General features: G+C 41.2%; 2 protein-coding genes across 3 annotated transcripts; one reads left to right on the top strand and one right to left on the bottom strand.

Annotated features, from left to right (window-relative positions):
* Positions 1–41: 41 nt before the first annotated feature.
* Positions 42–22675, top strand: LOC137265727 (putative cytochrome P450 120). 2 transcript variants are annotated; one of them, XM_067801168.1, is made up of 12 exons: positions 42–226; positions 1959–2346; positions 3203–3280; positions 6828–6912; positions 8196–8231; positions 10251–10387; positions 10794–10873; positions 11094–11300; positions 11866–11976; positions 16976–17103; positions 18185–18272; positions 21837–22675. In XM_067801168.1, exons 2-12 carry the CDS (start codon positions 2148–2150, stop codon positions 21966–21968), a joined length of 1281 nt encoding a protein of 426 aa, XP_067657269.1. In that variant the 5' UTR covers positions 42–226; positions 1959–2147; the 3' UTR covers positions 21969–22675. The 2 variants fall into 2 exon arrangements, with proteins under 2 accessions (XP_067657269.1, XP_067657268.1); XM_067801167.1 differs by having other exon boundaries at positions 83–226; positions 1949–2346.
* LOC137266148 (uncharacterized protein C17orf113-like) lies at positions 12670–14448 on the bottom strand. Its single transcript, XM_067801636.1, has one exon. The coding sequence runs from the start codon at positions 14446–14448 to the stop codon at positions 12670–12672; it is 1779 nt and encodes a 592-aa protein (XP_067657737.1).
* Positions 22676–22994: the final 319 nt, after the last annotated feature.

The raw sequence follows: 22994 nt of genomic DNA, 5'->3' as shown, positions 1-22994 counted from the left end.
CAATCAGAGATTCTGTACTTGACCATTCGCCAGAAATAGCCAGTCATGTGCTGTATTAGATACAATGGCACGGTCGTTTTTGTTATTGCGGAAATGGATGCGGATGAGTGGCCATGGATTGTTTTAGGCGACAGGTTTTAGCTAACCCTCCCAAGGGTGTAAGCTGAGAGATATGCCGATCGACAGCGGTGACTGTGGGAACCGTGTCATTTGTAACGAAGGACAGGTAATGGTTTTGAGAAAATGTCTATTTGGAGACATTCTTGTCACCATGAATATTAGCTGTGTTGGAATCATGAATTAGTGAAGCTTGAAAGTCGCCGATAAACATGAGATTAGACATTTCATCTTAATTATCTTAACATACCTATTATCACTGTTACAATGTTTGTGTGCATATTAGTTTGACATGCTGAGTTTGCCATTTAGACAAATATAAATATTCAGCTATATGAATAACAAGGGAAGTTTTACCTATATATACATGGAACGTTGATGTAGTACATTACAATCGATGCATCTGCATGGACTCCAAAAATTTCATTTGACTTTGGACAGTTGTTCATGAACGCTGGATATTTACGTCAGTCTGATACTTGCTCGGTGTTTCTCAGATGTGTACAGGAGGAAGTAATGTAAGGTTTGTGAATGTAGAACACATGTAAATTCTGCTGAGTCATAATCTCACAAGATTACATTCGTGCCATGCTCATTACTTAATGGGGCACTGTATTGACAGGTTCTTATGTTAATGTGGAAGACATTTATTCACCATGCTGGTGTCCAAGCCCTTAGCTTGTAGCATGTTTAGACATGATTACATGCATTTAATTTCACTTTATTCAACTGTGATAAGTGATAATTACAATACCCAGAGATATCAGGACAATTGCCACCTGGACAATTCCCACCTAGGACAATTGCCACCCGGATAATTCCCACCCCAAAATAAAAGTAACATGAAGAACATAGGTCAGTTTCAACATAAGAATGAAGTTTCAACATGTATTCATTTTAGCACATGTAATATAGCAATATTCCACATAAAACAAACATGAACTATTACCTTCTTCTTGGCATGCTTTAGTATCAGTTTTACTGATCCTATTTAATACATAAAAAATGATAGCATTTAAGTAAGGAAGCACTATTTTGTGACATATGGTCAGGTGTGTGTGTGTGTTCATACAGGACACCAACACACTGGTAGTGTTCCCCCTAGGGTTCAGAAAGGGCAGGGTAAATTCATGGAAATGGACACTTTATAGCCTCAATGGGCAGAGGGTGAGGATTATTGAAAAAAACAACAAAATGTATCTGAAGTCAAATTGTCTTATGACTTCAATTCTAAAGTTTTTACTCTTCTCAGTTTGTATTTTAAGATTAGAATTTGAAAAAAGCATTTCAAATCTGGAAAATACACACTCGTCATAGTAAACAACTGTGATTGAGGCAAAAAAGGGCAGGGCGCAAAATAGAAAGGGCAGGGCGCAAAAGTCAAAGGGCAGGGTGCTGCGCCCTCCTAGATGTGCCTAGGGGGAACACTACACCGGTCGTCGAGAACGTTGATGGACACACTACACTGTCCAGTCCGTCTCAGCTCACAGTGGTAGCTGACAACTCCAGTCTTCAGATCCTTGTGTCTAACATACCGATACCCCCTGAAACGAACCTTCTTGACACCTCACTGCGACGTAACATACTCTACTTGGTTACCCATGGTGGAAGTGATGTGCATGCGGAATACAGACCATTTTAAGTACAACTCTCTACAACTGGTAGGCTAGTTGCTCATCACATCAAAGGTCCAGGTTTGATTCCCCATAGGTACAATGTGTGAATCCATTTCTGGTGTTCCCCGCCATAATATTGCTGGAATATTATAACAGCAGTGACACACTACACCATTTCTCTCACTTCACATGAGACATATGGCCAATACTTTTAGTTTGTTTCAGTTGCTGAGAGATCAATGCCCCAGAGATCAGCTGAACAAATCATATGATACCATGAACGTGATGCCTTGAAGTTGTTTATCCTCTGCTGGATAGATCAAGTACTTATTTTGTTTTGACACATTTTGTGTGTCATCCATCTGCAGTCAATATCTTTGATTTGCACCAACATCAGCCAGACAGTTATAGATAATGGCAACCAGTCCAACTGCTCCAGGGTCGGTAGGATGGCCTTTGGTTGGAGATAAATCATATGAATTCTACAAAAACCCTAAAGATTTTCTAGAGAAATACATGACTCAAAACAAGTCCAGGGTGTTTTCTGTCCGCTTCCTGAACAAGCCAACAGTGTTTGTGTGTTCCAACAGTGGAGTGGAGAAAGTGCTGGCAGGTACTGTGTAAAACTTGCTTCATTGTTAAAAAATATTGACATCACTTCTCAATATACTGAAAATAACTGATATGAGAGATTGTGATATTACTTCTGTAAGTAAATTATACATCTGTAAGTAGGTGATATGAGGGATAATGATATCACTTCTGTAAGTAGGTGATATGAGGGATAGTGATATCACTTCTGTATGTAGGTGATATGAGGGATAGTGATATCACTTCTGTAAGTAGGTGATATGAGGGATAGTGATAACACATCTGTAAGTAGGTGATATGAGGGATAGTGATTTCACTTCTGTAAGTAGATGATATGAGGGATAGTGATAACACTTCTGTAAGTAGGTGATATGAGGGATAGTGATATCACTTCTGTAAGTAAGTGATATGGGGGATAGTGATTTCACTTCTGTAAGTAGGTGATATGAGGGATAGTGATAACACTTCTGTAAGTAGGTGATATGAGGGATAGTGATATCACTTCTGTAAGTAAGTGATATGGGGGATAGTGATATCACTTCTGTAAGTAATGATACAGGGGATAGTGATATAGCTTCTGTAATTTATAAATGGTACGAGGGATAGTGACTATCACATGAAACTGTACATCTGACTTAGATTCACTGATCACAGGAACAATATATTGTGGTGATGATGAAGAGACTTAAATAATCAGTCATACATTGTTTCATCAATATACAGTGTTCAACATATCTAAATTGAAGAAAATAGGAACTTATACATGTGTATGATGGTCTTATTTTGTAATGAAATAATAATGATTTTCTTCCCAGTTTATCACTGATGCAGTGCTGATGTTAAGTTTTATGTATGTTTACAACTGTTCTGAATTACAGATGGCGGAGAACACCTGGATCTTGGCTACAAGGCATTCATGGGGCAGATATTTGGGGACAATATCTTGTTTACTAATGGTGAGTAGTATATTGGCAATTTTATATTTTGACATGAAACTTTTTTTTCGAACCGAATCGAGGGAAGTATGTTGCCAAGCTTTGCTTGCTTCGCCAGCATATAAGAAGACTGGTCATATCATCTATGCTGCGCAACCCCATTTCCACTACACTTTGCCTGTGCATGACTCTACTTAAGAGAGTGAAAGATTGTTTCATGAGCATTTCTTGCAAGCTGACTGGTGACAAAGAAGACACAGTGAATTTAGAACATATTCCTTACTTCACTAGGATTGTACATAGTACAAAGAAGACACAGTGAATTGAGAACATATTCCTTACTTCCCTAGGATAGTACATAGTACAAAGAAGACACAGTGAACTGAGAACATATTCCTTACTTCACTAGGATAGTACATAGTACAAAGAAGACACAGTGAACTGAGAACATATTCCTTACTTCACTAGGATAGTACATAGTACAAAGAAGACACAGTGAATTGAGAACATATTCCTTACTTCACTAGGATAGTACATAGTACAAAGAAGACACAGTGAACTGAGAACATATTCCTTACTTCACTAGGATAGTACATAGTACAAAGAAGACACAGTGAATTGAGAACATATTCCTTACTTCACTAGGATAGTACATAGTACAAAGAAGACACAGTGAACTGAGAACATATTCCTTACTTCACTAGGATAGTACATAGTACAAAGAAGACACAGTGAATTGAGAACATATTCCTTACTTCACTAGGATAGTACATAGTACAAAGAAGACACAGTGAACTGAGAACATATTCCTTACTTCACTAGGATAGTACATAGTACAAAGAAGACACAGTGAATTGAGAACATATTCCTTACTTCACTAGGATAGTACATAGTACATAGAAGACACAGTGAACTGAGAACATATTCCTTACTTCACTAGGATAGTACATAGTACAAAGAAGACACAGTGAATTGAGAACATATTCCTTACTTCACTAGGATAGTACATAGTACAAAGAAGACACAGTGAACTGAGAACATATTCCTTACTTCCCTAGGATAGTACATAGTACAAAGAAGTTGTAATCCAGAACTCATGTCTGTTACAAAACGTAGGGAAAGAAAACTTTCTAGAAAAAAACTTTCAGCAGGAGAAAATCCATGTTTAGAAACAGTGTTGTTTTTTTTTGTGAAAACAATAAAAAAAACCCTTAAAACATGACCTATTGTTACTCTTTATCAACAAATTATGAAGAATTAATCATTGTATACTTTTGTATCAGGACCAAGATAAATACAATTCCTGTCCATATCACTCCATTGTTTACCTTGTGGTGGGATAGCATAGTTGTTGAAGCATTTGCTTGTGACACTGGTGATCCAGGTTTGATTCCCCACATAGATACAATGCATGAAGCCCATTACCTGTGTCTCCTGTTGTCATGTTGCCGGAATATTGATAAAAGCAGCGTAAAAACATACTCACTTTCCATTTTGACCGTCCTTAACCCTTATAACTAAACTCACTTACTTCCATAACTCATTATAAAGTCGTTATATTTTCTGGGTCATTGAAGATGGGAAACTTAGGGAAAGAAGAACTGATATGTTGCATTGACTCGGTGATTTGTTATGTCAAAGTGAGTAAGTCTGTGACAACAGCTGTGAAGAGGAAATCAATGTTTACAAAGCTAGTTTTATTCCTGTGATGGATCTCACATTGAACATTTAGCTAACCGTGCTAATTTAGGTTACTGTATATATAGCATGTCAATTATTGACAAATATGTGAAGAAAAATGAACAGTACTGATAATATTTGGTGTTGTGTTTGGTTGGTCTGTGTTGTATTGAGTTATAAAGAGTTGTATTTTGTTGTTCTTGGTTGTATTAAGTTGTATAAAATAATATATTAAGTTGTACTCAGTTGTACTGTCGGTTGTAATGAGTTCTCTTAAGTTGTACACAGATATATATTAAGTTGCAAGTTGAACTTTGTTGTAATTTGTTGTACTGAGTATCAGCAATCTAGATGAAATACCAAATATATCCTGTCTTATGTCCTGTGACCTATGTATGTTCTTGGTTTTATAGTTTTGTTACTGTAATTTGGCCTCATCTTGCACAATCAACTAGTGAAGGGGTTTTGTTTGTAGTTAGTCTACCATTTGGGCTTGAACCAAAGTAATGTTTTGGTAAACTTTGTACATTCCTTAATGATAACCTCCAAAACAATTTATGAAGAGGCATTCAGCTACCCATGTTTGATACAAAATTCAACCACACGATTGATCTGTCAAATCAACAGGACGGATCACATCTCTCCTGCCCTCAAAACTCTAAACTGGCTTCCAGTCCACTTCAGAATCGACTGTAAAATCCTGCTCCTTGTTTACAAGTGCTTAAACGGTCAAGCGCCTAATAATTATTTATCTCAGTATGAAGCTTTTGTAACTGAATCACCTGTAAATCTGGTCTACAATTTGTGGAGAGCAGGCTACTGATGGGAATGTCCAGGCTAGAGTATGAGAAAATACACACGGGAATCATTTAGTCTGTTTCCCTCAAAAGCGGACAGATGTGTTGCAGAGTAATTCAGAAACTAATAAGTATAACATTCTCAATGAAATGCTGATCATAATCAAAACATTTTAACAACCCTGTGAGGTTTTTGCAGAATTTTTGTCCTAATAGTAAAAAAGTTGTTTAACAAACTATCATTAAAGTATTGACACAATTCACTGTTTATTACAAGGGAGGAGTGCTTGTTATCCCTCGTATTAGTCGTATCAAATAGTGAACTGTGTCAGTATTTTTAATGATAGTTTGTTAAAGAACTTTTATATTGCAAGGAAAAATATTCTGCAAACAACTCACAGAGTTGGTATGATGTTCTGATTATCATGATTATGATCAGCGTTTCACTGAGTATGTTATGTTTATTAGTTTTCGAGCTAGACTGCAATTCAGATCCAGATCAGTCCATTTTTCAGCCAAACAGACTATAATTCCTGGAGATCATGGCTTATATCATGTAATGATATTTAGCAACACAGTATGTACAGCGTTTATTCAAATCATTATTTTTTGTTCAGTAACAGTTGTAACACTGGTTACATTGCAAAGATCATATTTTTGTTGAAATATTTTATCACCTGCTTATTCATTTGAATTATAATTTTATGATTTAGTATTTAACTGCTTGTAAAGCTCAAAATTCTAATTGTAGGAAATCCTGCATTTCTCAGGTGGGTCTGTGTGTTATATATGTATATGTGTGTTATTTTCTCAAGAATATACATTTTAACAAACAGGTGTAGACAAATCAAGCACAGTTACGTATCTTTGTTTTAGAATGTTTTTATTGCTCCAATATCGGTACAACTATCACTATTTTGTATTTCATTCTTTATTGTGTGTAACCTACTGCAATAGCCATGCTGACTCACATTTGTATTAATATTCAGTAGAAAATATCTAGTGTGAAGACATCAGTGATGTTACAATTGAGGGATGTGGCATGTTTCTGTGTTACCATGGTTACTGTTATCTACATTCCTTTGCCGCAGGTGAGGAGGCGCAGGTGTTGCGGCACTCGTTGAGTCAGCTGTTTACAGAAGACAGTGTCCGCACCTACCATCAGACCATTGACAGGTAATGAAGTGAGGCTCCATCTTATCAGACTTCTGTTATGGGATACATGCAGAGTTGTGTCCCTTTACAATGTTTTTTCTTGTTTTGACGAAAATGTGGATTGTGACTTCTTCCACTGAGATACTTTTAGCTGCTAATTGATTGTGATTAAATTTGTACAAATAATGTGCCAATCTGTGAAAAACAGTACAAATAGACTATTTCAGTATCTTTGCTAAAAAGTAATTTTTTGGCTTTTTTGAAGATTTGTCTTTACTTGTTTGTTCATGTATTGTTTTATGCCATGGTCGGCAGTATAACACCCATATAACAATGGCCGGTATATAAATAGTTCTGGTCCAGACAAACCAGAGGCTGATGTAATGAGCATGTTCAAGTCTCACACTGACAGTCATGTCTTCGCTCATTTCGGTTTGGGATATACCTGTGTCAATGTCAGTTATGTATTTGACCTCACCTCACACCTCCTTCATGAAATTCATGGTTTTGTGTGATTGGCAGTGTGTCCTGAAATATATATTGTGTATTTGACAAAACACTATCAGGGTGAAAACAAAAAATACAAAAAATTCAAAAGAGTCACCAAAGCATGAACTAGAGTCATTGTCTAAAAATCAGTCAGTGAGTAATAAGAAAACTATTCTCTCAGGCACCCTCGGTCCCATGTGCTCTTTACCACTTCTGATATCATAATAAGGGTCTGAGTACGTTGAGTCACCTTGATGGTTGCCATGGTAGCAGACAGTATGGATTCTTGCTCATTCTTTTAACTACTTGTTTGGCTAGCCAATTAAGTGAGTTAATTTTTAATAGCACATTAGCAATAAAGGGAAGGGGTTTCATATTAATGCATGCTTGTGTCTATATAGCTGTTGTCATGGTTATGGTGAATGGTGTAATATATATTACCACCAGAATGTTTGTTGAGATCTAAGATGATACAACCCATGAAGGTCTGGGGTAGAATAGGCCTTCACCAACCCGACTAACGCAATCGGGTGGTCAGACTCATTGAATTGATTGACACATGTCATTGGTTCCTAGTTGCACAGATCGATGCTCATGTTGTTGGTCACTGAATTGTTTGGTCCAGATTAGATTATTTACAGACCGCTGCCATATAGCTGGAATATTGCTGAATGCGGCGTAAAGCTAAACTCACTCACTCACTCACTCCAAGATGATACAGCTCTTCAAGACATGGGTACAGAGAACATTGACGTGACAACTCAGAACTGTTATTATGATTGTGACACTGACAATCTGATTCTTTTCAACAACAGGATCCTCAACAAGAAACTTGCCAGTATGGACACCAGGTAAATACCTTATAGTGTTCACCCCCCACCTCCTGCCTCCCGAACTCCTGCCTCCCCACCTCCTGCCTCCCGAACTCCTGCCCCCCCACCTCCTGCCTCCCCACCTCCTGCCTCCCGAACTCCTGCCTCTCCACCTCCTGCCTCCCCACCTCCTGCCTCCCGAACTCCTGCCTCCCCACCTCCTGCCTTCTGAACTCCTGCCTCCCCACCTCCTGCCTCCCGAACTCCTGCCTCTCCACCTCCTGCCTCCCCACCTCCTGCCTCCCGAACTCCTGCCTCCCCACCTCCTGCCTCCCCACCTCCTGCCTCCCGAACTCCTGCCTCCCCACCTCCTGCTTCCCCAACTCCTGCCTCCCTACCTCCTGCCTCCCGAACTTCTGAACTCCTGCCTCCCGAACTCCTGCCTCCCTACCTCCTACCTCCCCACCTCCTGCCTCCCCACCTCCTGCCTCCCTAACTCCTGCCTCCCTACCTCCTGCCTCCCCACCTCCTGCCTCCCTACCTCCTGCCTCCCCACCTCCTGCCTTCTGAACTCCTGCCTCCCCACCTCCTGCCTCCCGAACTTCTGAACTCCTGCCTCCCTACCTCCTGCCTCCCTACCTCCTGCCTCCCTACCTCCTACCTCCCCACCTCCTGCCTCCCTACCTCCTACCTCCCCACCTCCTGCCTCCCCACCTCCTGCCTCCCCACCTCCTGCCTCCCTAACTCCTGCCTCCCTACCTCCTGCCTCCCCACCTCCTGCCTCCCCACTCCTGCCTCCCCACCTCCTGCCTCCCCAGCTCCTGCCTCCCCAACTCCTGCCTCCCCAACTCCTGCCTCCCCACCTCCTGCCTCCCCAACTCCTGCCTCCCCACCTCCTGCCTCCCGAACTCCTGCCTCTCCACCTCCTGCCTCCCCACCTCCTGCCTCCCGAACTCCTGCCTCTCCACCTCCTGCCTCCCCACCTCCTGCCTTCTGAACTCCTGCCTTCCCACCTCCTGCCTCCCGAACTCCTGCCTCTCCACCTCCTGCCTCCCTACCTCCTGCCTCCCTAGAACAAAATGGGAGACCCCCAAAATGGGAGACCTTTACCTGGACACCAGGTAAATACCTTATAGTGTTCACCCCCCACCTCCTGCCCCCCGAACTCCTGCCTCTCCACCTCCTGCCTCCCCACCTCCTGCCTCCCGAACTCCTGCCTCCCTACCTCCTGCCTTCTGAACATCTGCCTCTCCACCTCCTGCCTCCCCACCTCCTGCCTCCGTAGAACAAAATGGGAGACCCCCTTAATATCATTATAACATAGGTGTGTTCTGGCCATAAATTATGAACAGTCCCTAATAAGCCTACAAAATAACAGTTCAGGCCATGAAGAAAATTCACACATTAGTTATCTATAAGCACATCTGTCAGTTCTACTTCATGCATGGTTGTAAAGTGCCCAGCAGAGTGGGGAGCTGCCACAATCTGGCTGTTGCTGTGAGGAGTCACCTGTAACCTTAAGACGGGACATAACTCTATATTGTTATGCTGATTATTGCTACTACACAGGAAGCATGTGTCCTAGTTGTGTAATTCACTGTCAAACCAGCAGCCTGTATCCATGGGCTGAATCATTGTGTCCTCCAGCATCACAGTGTGCTAACTGGTTACACCAGAGTAATAATATCTGGCAGAAGCTTCTGTTTCTGTCGCCATAGTGTAACTTAAATACTCCTCAAAGCAACCTGAAGGTCAACAGAGGTGATGGGTAGCCTAGTGGTTGAGGCTGACAACCCAGGCCCTAGATTTTCAAAGCTGTCTTAGCGTTAAGATAGTCTTAAGTTAATGTTAGTGAATGGCACTTACGACTGTCTTAGCGCTGAGAGAGTTTTGCAAATCTAGGCCCAGGTTCAGTTTCCAACATACTAAGAGTGAAGCCTATTTCTGGTGTCCTTTGCCCTGATATTTCTGGAGTGTAAACATCAATCTTTACTTATGTCCAATTCACTAAGACTCTCTCAGTCTGTCCACAGTGATAATGTCACTCTGTCCTTGCAGCCGTCCCAAGTGCCTATATGCGTTCTTCAAACAGCTGGTCACCGAGATCTGCCTCAGCCTCTTTCTGGGACTGGACTTCCAGGATTCAAAGGAAGTCAGTGACACCATCATATCCATGACAACTACTCACTGGCATGGTGAGTTTGTTATTATTATGCTATCACATTAACGTAATGTTTTTACCCCCTTCTTGGAAGATTCCTGTTTCACGGAATAAAAATAAAATGTGTTGGTTTACATGCTTGATAAGTGTGTTTGAAATATCTGAGTATAATTTATGTATGTTTTATTTGACTGTCCACTATTGGTTGAATCCTACCTGTTCTTATGATTGATCTGTTATATTTTTCATCTACATATCTGTTACATAATGGTGAGAAAGGGTGGTGATGTAGCCAGGTGGTGAAGTGTTGGTTCTGCATGCTGAGGGCACGGGTTCAGTCCCCCACATAGTTGCGTCTTGGTTAATTCAGCACTGGTGTAGTTCGCAACAAGAACCATGAAATATAATTGTCTTTGTAACTTTTGGTTTTCTGTTTACAGGAATCATCTCCGTTCCCCTGCCCCTGAAGATCCCTGGAAGAGGTGGGGCTTCAACCTACAGTAAGGCTCTGGATGCTAAGGTAAGCCCCTCCCACACAGGTTGCAGGAGAGACATCTCCACTTCCCCAAGGGGCATCTCCTCAGTCAGGCACTGGTTGCCAAGGTGACTGCTGCTTCCATGGTTGTAATAGCCAGAACTGCTCTTGTAAAGATGGGGCAAGGAATGATATTGTAATACAGGAACTAGTACATTTTCGCTTTTATGAGGCTTTGTATATATTTGTTTTTATATCAATGCAGAAAAAACTGCTAGAAGTCATCAAGGAAAGAAGAGTGAAGACTGACAAGAGCTTCCCGCAGCACATGTCCACAATAGCTCAAGACCCAGCAGTACATAATGACACCTTCATCAACAACCATCTCCTGCTTTTCACGTCTGCTCTTGTCCCGAAGGCGCTGGCCTCCATCTTGACATCCTTTGCTGTGGAGGTTGGGCAGAGGGACAAGGTACACCTGTTCCATTTTATGCAGATGATGTCTACATTCCTTTAACTGATAAGCAAACACAGGGACAATGTACACTGTGACAGAATATTGAATACTTTTAATGCTCTTGATGGAACCCAGTTACAGTTGACAAACAGTATTAGGAGGTCAGACATGCTGACTTTGTTGATGCAATATAGTTCGTGTCCATAGACCTATGCTCATGACATCAGTCACTGGTCAGTCAAGAATGTTGTTTTTTTTTTTCAAACTGATGTCATATAGTTGGAATATTATTATTATATGACAAACAGAGCAAACTTTGGATTGGCATGCTGAAACATGAATCCAGAAATCTGGACAAAAACATCTTGGGATAAAAAGATCGCACTGTCAGTGACTCACTTGACGTAATGGATGTCAATCTGGAAATCTTTGCTTTGCTTTGCAGATTGTTAAGGAAACCAATACCACAATAAAAAGAAGGATTGATGTGTGTTGTTACTGTTCATTATTCAGAGTTTTATTGATAACCCTAAACAAAGCAAGGTTTAATTTGCCTTTTTATGACCTTGACGTTTCGTAGCTATCCTGGCAGACGGAATGCCTGTCCAATCCTGACTTCATGGATGCTATGTTTCTGGAGGTTCAACGTCTCTACCCTGCTTTTCTTGGCGGACGTCGTATTGTCACGCAAGTAAGTTTTCATTGCTGCATATAATTATTGCAATGAAATTTGTTGAAGTATCCTTTGAAATTAAATAAGTTAATAAATGTGCAGTCATTGTAAAAACGTTTTCAAGCTTTAGATTATTGACTTCTTATTTAATAAAAAGTAATTGAGTTCTGAAATGTTTTCATTTGACATCAAAACTGTTTCCACATCAGATATCATAACAATGTTTTACAAATTATCGTGATATCACAATCCAATGCCAATGGTTATATCTGATGTCAAAATACAATAGGGTGATCTTTTGTAATTTTTATATCAAAATGCAACTTTATGGTTTTGAACGGATTGTGAGGCTTTTAGTATATCACAACTGCTCTTTCTGTCATTGAATATAATTGGTATGTGCACATTGATATCTCTGAAACCTGTTCATAAGAAGATGTGTAATGGGAGTTATACCCTTTTTGACCGTGCCCTTGTGTCCAAGAATACCTGGCTCTTGAGATTTTGAGGTAACATGGCTGTCTGGAGGAGATTTGATTTCTTCTTATATGTCCAGGCTTGTTTGTGTGAGTTGTTCAGTGTTTCCGGTGGCTTTTTGCACAGCCGGCCACCATGACCGGCAGCTAAAAATTTTACCGCCCATTCCAGAAAAATACCGGCCACATCAATCAAACTATTTTCAAAAATAAAACAAACGATAATTCTCACCTTTTAAATCTTTCGTTTTTTATTTCTGAAGAGATCCACAGCTCTAGTGATACATTCCTCACTTGCGTGCATGTTCAACAACATGAGATTGTTCAGGCGTCGTTCGCAGAGCCGATTACGGCTGGACGAGTGCAAACGATTTTGCAAGCTAAACCCACGTTCTGCAGGCACACTACTGACTGGTATCACCAATGCAATAATTGCAAGATTGGCAAAATCTGGATATAGATCGCTAAAGTCTCTGATAATGAGTTTGCACGTCTGCTCTAGGCCAACTGTTCCCATGCCTGTCACTGTTTTCCTGAAGTGCGGGAAATCCCCCTCAGCTCGCTCCCGATTGACTGGAACACTCACGACGTCACAGCCCTCCTGACCAATCACAGGGCTGAACTTGTCAAGAACAACTTGTAGGGAATCCTGGCCGTATGTCGCCAACTCGTTCGCCGTGTCAGGGTACCGATCTGGATTTAATAGATTATCCAGACAGGATAAAACAGACAGACTATCATCAGGGAATCTTGCCTCGAGTGAACTGCACAATTCGTCAATGAAGTCATCACGAATTTTCTTGAAAGCTGTGACAGAGCGAGGGTCTGCATAGGTCAATTTCACACCACGAAATTCACCATTTCTAACGTTTTCGTTGAAATATTGCTCATGTTTCCCAGGATTTTCTTTCAGCTCCTGCAATGACTCGATAGTTGATCGAACAATAGGTTTCACAAGTCCAAGATTTAGCGTATCCTTCTGAAATAAACACACAAGTTTGTCCATGAAATGTAACGTGTCAGACAACACATACGTCATTCCTATGAAAGTGTAGGTTTTGATTTTCTTTACGATGCTAGACGCAACTGCATTTTTTCTCTCTGAAGCCTCCTCCTCTATTTCCATGACAAGAGCTGGCCATGTTTCTCTTGTAGATTTAACTGCTCTGCCGACTGACAGCCACCTCACACTGGTCGGCTGAATCACACTTGCAAAATCACTCTCCTCAAGAATTTCTGATAACTCCCTAAGACGATTGTAACGAGTCGCCGAGTATTCATACAGTTTATAAATTTCGTTTAGAGTTTTTCTATATTCAGCCACATATTTTGAAACCTTAGCTGCGTCTGCAGAGGCTAAAGCGACCCTATGTGCCACACAATGTACATGGACTAAAAAGGGGCTCTCTGGCTGAAGTCTGACCCCTACCCCCGCTCGCCGTCCGGTCATCACACTGGCTCCGTCGGAACCAAGGCCCACTAATTGCTCCAATGAAATATTCCATTCACTCAACACTTCTTTCACTTTTTCAGTAATACACTCGGCCGTTCCGCTGTGAACGGAAAAATTCCCAAGAAATACAGTGTCAGTTTTTCCATTATTTTGAATCTTCAAAAACATGATCAGTTTCTTCTCCACGGTAATGTTTACAGTTTCATCAATTATTAACCCGATAAATCTGCTGTTTTGCACGCGTTCCTTGAGTTGTTCAATGGTACTTTGCACAATACAATGTTCCATTTCCTCCACAGAATCTGAATGGGAATACACCACACCACTCAAACTGGTACATCCGTTTCTCTTCTGTAAGTCAATTAATTTGGAAAACTTTGAAGTCGCTAGATTTTCTTTAGCCATGAAAAGGACGGTGTTCATCATAGCCGTCAGTTTTTCATCACTTTTTTCAGCAGCTTTATTTACATGAGTCGCCATTGCTCTGACTTGACCAGCGACGATTACAGCCTGGTAGTGAGAAGCACTATCCCTGTGCTCTTTCAGTGCAGAAAGTTTCATGTTGATGCACCCTTTAGTGAATCCATTCTGTTTTTTTGGCAGCTTCACATATAGTACAGAACAATAATTCTCCATCTGGCGTAAGTTCGTGACGCAACCAACCGAACTGCTTCAACCAGTCACTGTTGAAATTCCGCACTGATTTGACACTGGCACTTTTTTTCGACCCCGATGCCGATGATCCATCAGACTTAGAGTTATTTTCTTCTGGTAATTTCCGTTTCAAACTACTTTCATTTTCTGAGGATAAGTTTGAATGTTTGCCCCCAAAAAAGGCGGACAAACAAGCTTGCTTTTTCTTGGCAGACATAGTGATGTCATGGAAGCGAGCACGTGGGAAATTGACATGCGCATCAACAAAATCTCAAATGTCGTATTGGTAAGTTCAGAATGAACATCGAAACGAATGCTATTTTTAGCTTGGGCTTTTTCCGTTTTTGGCCACGTAATGATCTGTTGCCGTGATAAAAAAAACACAAACAGGTTGGTTGGGAAATATTTTAATGAAGTAATAATGAAATTATTAACTTGTTGGTAAAAAAATTTTGCCGGCTACTATGGCCGGCAGTGTTTCAAAATACCGGATATTGGCTATTTTTACCGGCCAAAAGCCGGTATATGCCGGATAACGGAAACACTGTTGTTGCCATTTGTACTCATGGTGAAATCTTGTGTATGGCAGGAGTCAAGTTGTCATCACTTTCCTTTTGCATCCCAAAGGGTTAGATTTTCATGTGGAAACGACAATGAAATTACATAAATTATCTGATCAGCAGACACATAGAAAGGCCATTTTTTCATGTAAGCTTTATATTTAGATAGATTGGAGGGCTTGCCCAAACTTTTGTTACAAATCATGAGTAAGTCCAGGCTTTTTTGAATAATGGTAGCTTGGCGCCTGATCAGCGTGAAGATAAGTAACTAAAGTGCAAGTTGTATCTGATAATATATTGTGACAAAAGATGACAGAAGTTAACTTGTAGTGTTGCTTATTCTGAATAATGTTCTCTCAGGGATGTCTGTTTCCCCAATCTCCGATGATAGGAGGTGAGATGTGTATGAACGATGGTGTTGTTGATGCTGTTGTTGCCGTTGGCAGGACTATGAGGTTGATGGGTACTTGATCCCCAAGGATGGTGTTGTTGATGCTGTTGTTGCTGTTGGCAGGACTATGAGGTTGATGGGTACTTGATCCCCAAGGATGGTGTTGTTGATGCTGTTGTTGCTGTTGGCAGGACTATGAGGTTGATGGGTACTTGATCCCCAAGGATGGTGTTGTTGATGCTGTTGTTGCTGTTGGCAGGACTATGAGGTTGATGGGTACTTGATCCCCAAGGATGGTGTTGTTGATGCTGTTGTTGCTGTTGGCAGGACTATGAGGTTGATGGGTACTTGATCCCCAAGGATGGTGTTGTTGATGCTGTTGTTGCCGTTGGCAGGACTATGAGGTTGATGGGTACTTGATCCCCAAGGATGGTGTTGTTGATGCTGTTGTTGCCGTTGGCAGGACTATGAGGTTGATGGGTACTTGATCCCCAAGGATGGTGTTGTTGATGCTGTTGTTGCCGTTGGCAGGACTATGAGGTTGATGGGTACTTGATCCCCAAGGATGGTGTTGTTGATGCTGTTGTTGCCGTTGGCAGGACTATGAGGTTGATGGGTACTTGATCCCCAAGGATGGTGTTGTTGATGCTGTTGTTGCCGTTGGCAGGACTATGAGGTTGATGGGTACTTGATCCCCAAGGATGGTGTTGTTGATGCTGTTGTTGCTGTTGGCAGGACTATGAGGTTGATGGGTACTTGATCCCCAAGGATGGTGTTGTTGATGCTGTTGTTGCTGTTGGCAGGACTATGAGGTTGATGGGTATTTGATCCCCAAGGATGGTGTTGTTGATGCTGTTGTTGCCGTTGGCAGGACTATGAGGTTGATGGGTACTTGATCCCCAAGGATGGTGTTGTTGATGCTGTTGTTGCCGTTGGCAGGACTATGAGGTTGATGGGTACTTGATCCCCAAGGATGGTGTTGTTGATGCTGTTGTTGCTGTTGGCAGGACTATGAGGTTGATGGGTACTTGATCCCCAAGGATGGTGTTGTTGATGCTGTTGTTGCCGTTGGCAGGACTATGAGGTTGATGGGTACTTGATCCCCAAGGATGGTGTTGTTGATGCTGTTGTTGCTGTTGGCAGGACTATGAGGTTGATGGGTACTTGATCCCCAAGGATGGTGTTGTTGATGCTGTTGTTGCTGTTGGCAGGACTATGAGGTTGATGGGTACTTGATCCCCAAGGATGGTGTTGTTGATGCTGTTGTTGCCGTTGGCAGGACTATGAGGTTGATGGGTACTTGATCCCCAAGGATGGTGTTGTTGATGCTGTTGTTGCTGTTGGCAGGACTATGAGGTTGATGGGTACTTGATCCCCAAGGATGGTGTTGTTGATGCTGTTGTTGCCGTTGGCAGGACTATGAGGTTGATGGGTACTTGATCCCCAAGGATGGTGTTGTTGATGCTGTTGTTGCTGTTGGCAGGACTATGAGGTTGATGGGTACTTGATCCCCAAGGATCATGCCGTGGTGTTTATGACCTTTGCTGCTCACCGAGACCCAGCTGTGTTTGAATCTCCGGAGGAATTCCGTCCTGAGCGGTGGACAAACTGGTGAGTACCACACAAGAGTCTGTTGTCTTCTGTACCACATTAGTTGTCATCAGGCTTCTGTGCCACTCTTTCGCTCACTCACTCACACACTCTCTCACTCTTTCACTCCCTCACTCACTGTGCAGTATAGTAATGTAGGAATGTTGACCATGAGGAAATGTGATGATATATGGAGTCTCTTACACGGAATGTAACCAAACCAACCGGTCATCTTAACCAACCGGTTACCCTAAGCAAACACACTGCCAGAGGAAATGATAAGATATATGTAGCATGTCATTAGAGGACAGTGCCGAATGAATATGTTGATAGAATTGTGAGTCCACTCATGTATGTCAGAAAAAAATATCCTTTGACATGTATTGCTGTTCTACCTGTAGTTATGTATGTTTTAAATGTTCTATGCATTTCACCTGTAGTTCTGTCTGTTCTGAATGTTCTATGTATTTCACCTGTAGTTTTGTATGTTCTAGATGTTCTATGCATTTCACCTGTAGTTCTGTCTGTTCTGAATGTTCTATGTATTTCACCTGTAGTTTTGTATGTTCTAGATGTTCTATGCATTTCACCTGTAGTTCTGTCTGTTCTGAATGTTCTATGCATTTCACCTGTAGTTTTGTATGTTCTGAATGTTCTATGCATTTCACCTGTAGTTTTGTATGTTCTAGATGTTCTATGCATTTCACCTGTAGTTTTGTATGTTCTAGATGTTCTATGCATTTCACCTGTAGTTCTGTCTGTTCTGAATGTTCTATGTATTTCACCTGTAGTTTTGTATGTTCTAGATGTTCTATGCATTTCACCTGTAGTTCTGTCTGTTCTGAATGTTCTATGCATTTCACCTGTAGTTTTGTATGTTCTAGATGTTCTATGCATTTCACCTGTAGTTTTGTATGTTCTGAATGTTCTATGCATTCTACCTGTAGTTTTGTATCTTCTGAATGTTCTATGCATTCTACCTGTAGTTTTGTATGTTCTAGACGTTCTATGCATTTCACCTGTAGTTCTGTATGTTCTAGATGTTCTATGCATTTCACCTGTAGTTCTGTATGTTCTAAATGTCCGTGCGTTCTGCCTGTAGTTCTGCTGACATGAAGAGCAAGCTGTTCTGTTTCGGGGCTGGCCCCCGAGGATGTCTTGGTCAGAGACTAGTCTGGGACATAATCAAGGTAAGAACCGTCCATGTTGTATCTGTCAGGATTTGATAAATACCCAACATCTGATCACTCTCGCCAACAGAATATTGTGGTGTTACCTCCCAGGATCCAAAATGGGTAGGGCAACATAACTTCAAAGGCAGCACCCCAATTCCAATAAGGGCAGTAACAAATTTCCAAGTATTATGTGGAGTTATTCATGCATATGATGCTCAAAGACTCAAAAGAGCAGAGTTATTTCACTTAACTTCAACATGAAATAGAAAAAATAGCACCAGGTGTTAATATCAATTATAGGCAGGGCCTAGATGTTTTAAGCTCTCTTAGCGCTGAGATAGTCATGAAGTTAATGTTATGACTATCTTCGTGCTCAGAGAGCTTTGAAAATCTAGGCCCAGGTTACCAAATACCATATACTGTGAAATCTTTTAGTTATCTAATTTGTTAGGGTTTCTAGGTTAGAAATGCAACCTCAAAAATATTATATCCATGATTTTTTCCAATCTTTTGGCTAGATTTCCTAGCGATAGGCATTTCAACTGCTGGCAACGAATGACTTCCTGAGATGTGCATTAACTCCGTAATGCATGTTTACAACTAATGTTAACGTTCAGTGACCCTTAATGGCCTGAATAAGAACAGATTCCTTGTCCTGCATTACATGCATTCAGTCAGTTTCTTACATGTGAAGTCAAACCAACTGTAAATACACTTGATGTCACTCTCTGGCCAAGTGGACTGTATTGGCGATAGTTACCTGTTAAGAAAACAATGTCATCTAAAGAAAAAATGACATCATCTTTGAGCTCTAAGTGTTTCATGGGTCATTTATTACAAGTTATACAACATGGGATGATCAAACGTTTGTTTTCATTACTATACTAGCCACATAAAGAAACTGTGCATTCTCAAAATATTATCCCAGTTGAAAAGTATCATAACAATGTCAAAGGTACATATAAACTTTAATGGAGGGATCACGAGACCATAACAAGTTAGGAAAATTTCAATCGAAAAGTCAATCACAATGACGTCACGAGTTCACCAGCAGGACAGTGGTCAAACGACCATGTCACAAGTTCAATAACGGGTATGTCCACCATCGGCATTGAGAGCAGCAATGCTTTGATGATGCATAGGGCCTATCAAATGTGCAAGGAAGGCTTGTGGGATGTTGCGCCAGCAGTCTAAGTAAACTTAGTCTCAGTGTATTTCATTACACTCCATTACTGAGTCTAACAAAACCTAGTAGGAGGTCACGTCAGGTAACCTTTGAGCAACAAATGGCCGTCCAATCAAACGCGAAACGGTTAAATAGATTTAACCAATCAGACAACGGCTACTATTCAGGGATTGGAGGGACTTTCAAAATATTCACGTCACTGACACAGATCTCTCCACAAACAAAAATCCGCCTATAACACAGTTATTTGACCTGCAGTATATACGCTTTGGGGTTTCTGTTGACATGGTTACCATTAGCTAATATTTCCGCAAGATGACATCCTTGAATATTGCTAAAAACACTTTTTTCAGCAAGTGTTTACTCACCGTTGTCATGGTTATACGTACGCCGTGTGCATCACCCGGAAGTGAGCATACACTAAATAGCATTCGGAATCGTTCGGGTACGAACCTTTTTGAGATAAAAAGTTCCAAAGGTATGTGCGAATGTGCACTTTCGCGATTTGGTAAGCTGTGCTCTGGTTGGTCAATCTCAAAGGTTACCTGACGTGACCTCTCATAAGGTTTTGTTAGACTCAGTAGTGGATTGTAACGAAAGTACTGAGGCTAAGTTTACTTAGACTGGTTGCGCCAGATTCTCTAAGGTTCTGTTGCAAGGTCAAGGACGTTATCTGGGGCGGATGAGGTAGACGGAGATCCATCTTGTCCCAAACGTGCTCTGTCAGGGAGAGATACAGTGAATTTGCAGGCCAAGGCAGTAAGTCAACGTTGTGGTGTTGCAAGAAATCCATAGCAACCCTTGCAATATGAGGGCGGGCATTGTCCCGTTGGAATGTTAACCCATGATGTTACAAGAAAAGAAATTGCCACTGGTCAAAGAATCTGGTCCCTGTAGCCCACAACAGTTAAGTTGTCCAGAAATATCACCAGAGGAGTTCTTTGGTGTGCTGTTGTTCCACCCCAAATCCTCACGGGAACACCACCACCACCAAAGTAATTCCTCTCCAAGGCACAGACCTGTGCACAACACCCTCCCACGTGTCTGTAGGCACGTTGACATCCATCACTATGGGAAATGTTAAACCTTGACTCATCCGTAAAAACAACACCACCTTCCACCAAAAGAAGGGTCTGTGGACATGATTTCGGCACCACATTCAGCGAGCTTGTTGTTGATGTTGTGTCAGGATAGGTCGTATGTCTGGACGTCGTGTTCTGATCCTGTGATTACGTAAATGTTGTCGAACTGTGTTGGGGTGAATACAGCGAAGTCCTGGGACGGTTTCTGGGCAGTCATCACTGCAGTCTGAAACCTGCAACGAAGATGGGTCACCTTATCCATCTGTCCTGTCTGGCATTGTTATCCCTAGACATCCAGAACATGGCCGATCGATGATGTCATTTGCGTTCTGGTAGCGTCTGACCAGTGCAGAAATGGTGTTCCAGTGGCCACATGTCATTGAGACATTCCCCCATGGACCATCACAATGGCCTCCTGATGTTGTGCAGACGTTAACCATGTCATGCTACGTTTTTCAATAGCTTTTCAATTTTTTGAACAGTTGCAAGGGCAGGGGTTGAGCTTTCCAAAGTGACAGCATTGTGTGGCATTCATTTACTCTGTTTCTCTCTCCCAGAATGCACATGCAACAACTATTGCATATCTCAAGGATGAAACCACTGATGTCACGGAACATGGCATGTGCATACATGTTGGATGGATGTCACTTATCTCTGAGTTTCGATCCTTATGTGTCTACACAGGTTTGATAAATTTAAACTCTAAATTTTTGTATGCACAGTTTCTTTATGCGCCTAGTATATTTTGCTGCCTTGGACTGGTATACCCATAGTCATGACAGTCAGATGGCTATTATCACTGGCTATTATCACTGGCTATTATCACTGGCTATTATCACTATTATCACTGGCTATTATCACTGGCTATTATCACTGGCTATTTTACTAGTTTTGCCAATAGCTCAGTGAGTATTGGTCCGGTATCTGATGTTTCTGGCCAATGAATTTCCTTCAATATCAAAGTTAAAATTGTCTAAAATATTTATATATTTTAGGACCCCAAACCTCGAAATTTAAATCACGTCGAAAACTCTGGAGTATCAAACCTCATAAGTTTAGTACCTTGAAAATTTCCTGGTGTATGGTAGAAACGCCGGTGCCAAATAGAAAGGACAGTGTCCAGCTAAAAATGCCATGTGAAATAGTAGGTGTCAATGAGGATGCTTTACAGATAGATAGATAGGTAGATGGATGGATAGATAGATGGATGGATGGATGGATAGATGGTTTTGGCGGCAGTAGTTGTTTTGTTAAAAGCTGGAGAATAAATAATTTATTGATCACCCACTGTCATTATCTACACTATTTCAGTCCACCGTTAACAAGATAATGGGAGCTTATCAATGGCGTCTCCAAGACAACCAAGAATGGTCTCAGAAATGGCTGCCAGTTTCACGTCCGAAAGGAGAGATTCTTGCCACATTCACCAAGCGGGACCAGTGACCTCCATCTTCACCTAGATCTTACTAGTGCTATTTTCCACAAGACATTTTATGTCATTTTTTATTGCTGTTTTTATCTCAAGATTTTGATATTTATCTTAATGTCACAACTATTGTTATCTCATTCTTCCTCTGTAGCTGGGAAATCTGAAGTCAGTTTGTGTTATTAATCAAGTGAGAATTGTCGTTCATGAAGTCACAGGAACAGCAGAGCAAGTTTGCATCAACTATCAATTCTTGAAGAGGGTCCACACCAAGATCTGCCCCACTTCTGAGATCTGCTACACATCTGAGATGAGTCCACATCTGACAACCGTTCCTCAATAGCTGTTCACTATTGCTGAATTTGATCTGAATAGTATTGTCAGCCATCTGTAATATGGAGAGAGATACAGTTCTCTCCACCAAACCCTGTTTCATGACTTGGGCTGTCATATCACATCAGATTGTGTGCAGGTCTTCAAAGTAGTGTTTACAATGCCTTCAGTGGCCACACTTATTCCATATATCACAGTATTCTTGTTTTTAATTACCACCAGACCCAAAAATTCGACTCTAAGATTTTGTTTTATAATATACACTAGGGAAAATGCAGCTTTGACTCTCAAAATGTGTTTGAATTTTTCACACTTCTGATTTTTTATTTTTTATTAGAGACAAGTTCCAACAATGTCCACAATATTGGACATACAAAAATGTAAAAAAAAATACAATCCACCACCTGACCCATATTTTTTGAAGAAGTGATGGGAAACAAGACAGTTCTTTTATGTGGCCTGATATTGTTGTGTGCCTAGAGCAGTCACTTGTGTTGTCACATGCAGAGATGATGGAAACACTGTTGATTTTGTAACAGATGTTCCTGTATGTCGACATCCAGTTTTTAGCCACTGACCCTAAGTGTTTGACTAACTTTGAAGGGAGGTAACTCTTGGGGAAGATGTTTCTTGTAATGGACAAGTCTATTGAAAAATCAACGAAAATATTTATCCTCATCTTTTTAGCTTTATAATACTGCTAGTATAAA

This window comes from Haliotis asinina, chromosome 15 (assembly GCF_037392515.1).
Source record: "Haliotis asinina isolate JCU_RB_2024 chromosome 15, JCU_Hal_asi_v2, whole genome shotgun sequence".
Classification (NCBI taxonomy): Eukaryota; Metazoa; Mollusca; class Gastropoda; order Lepetellida; family Haliotidae; genus Haliotis; species Haliotis asinina.
Note: the sequence above shows the minus strand (reverse complement) of the source record. Positions and strands in the feature narration are given on the sequence as shown.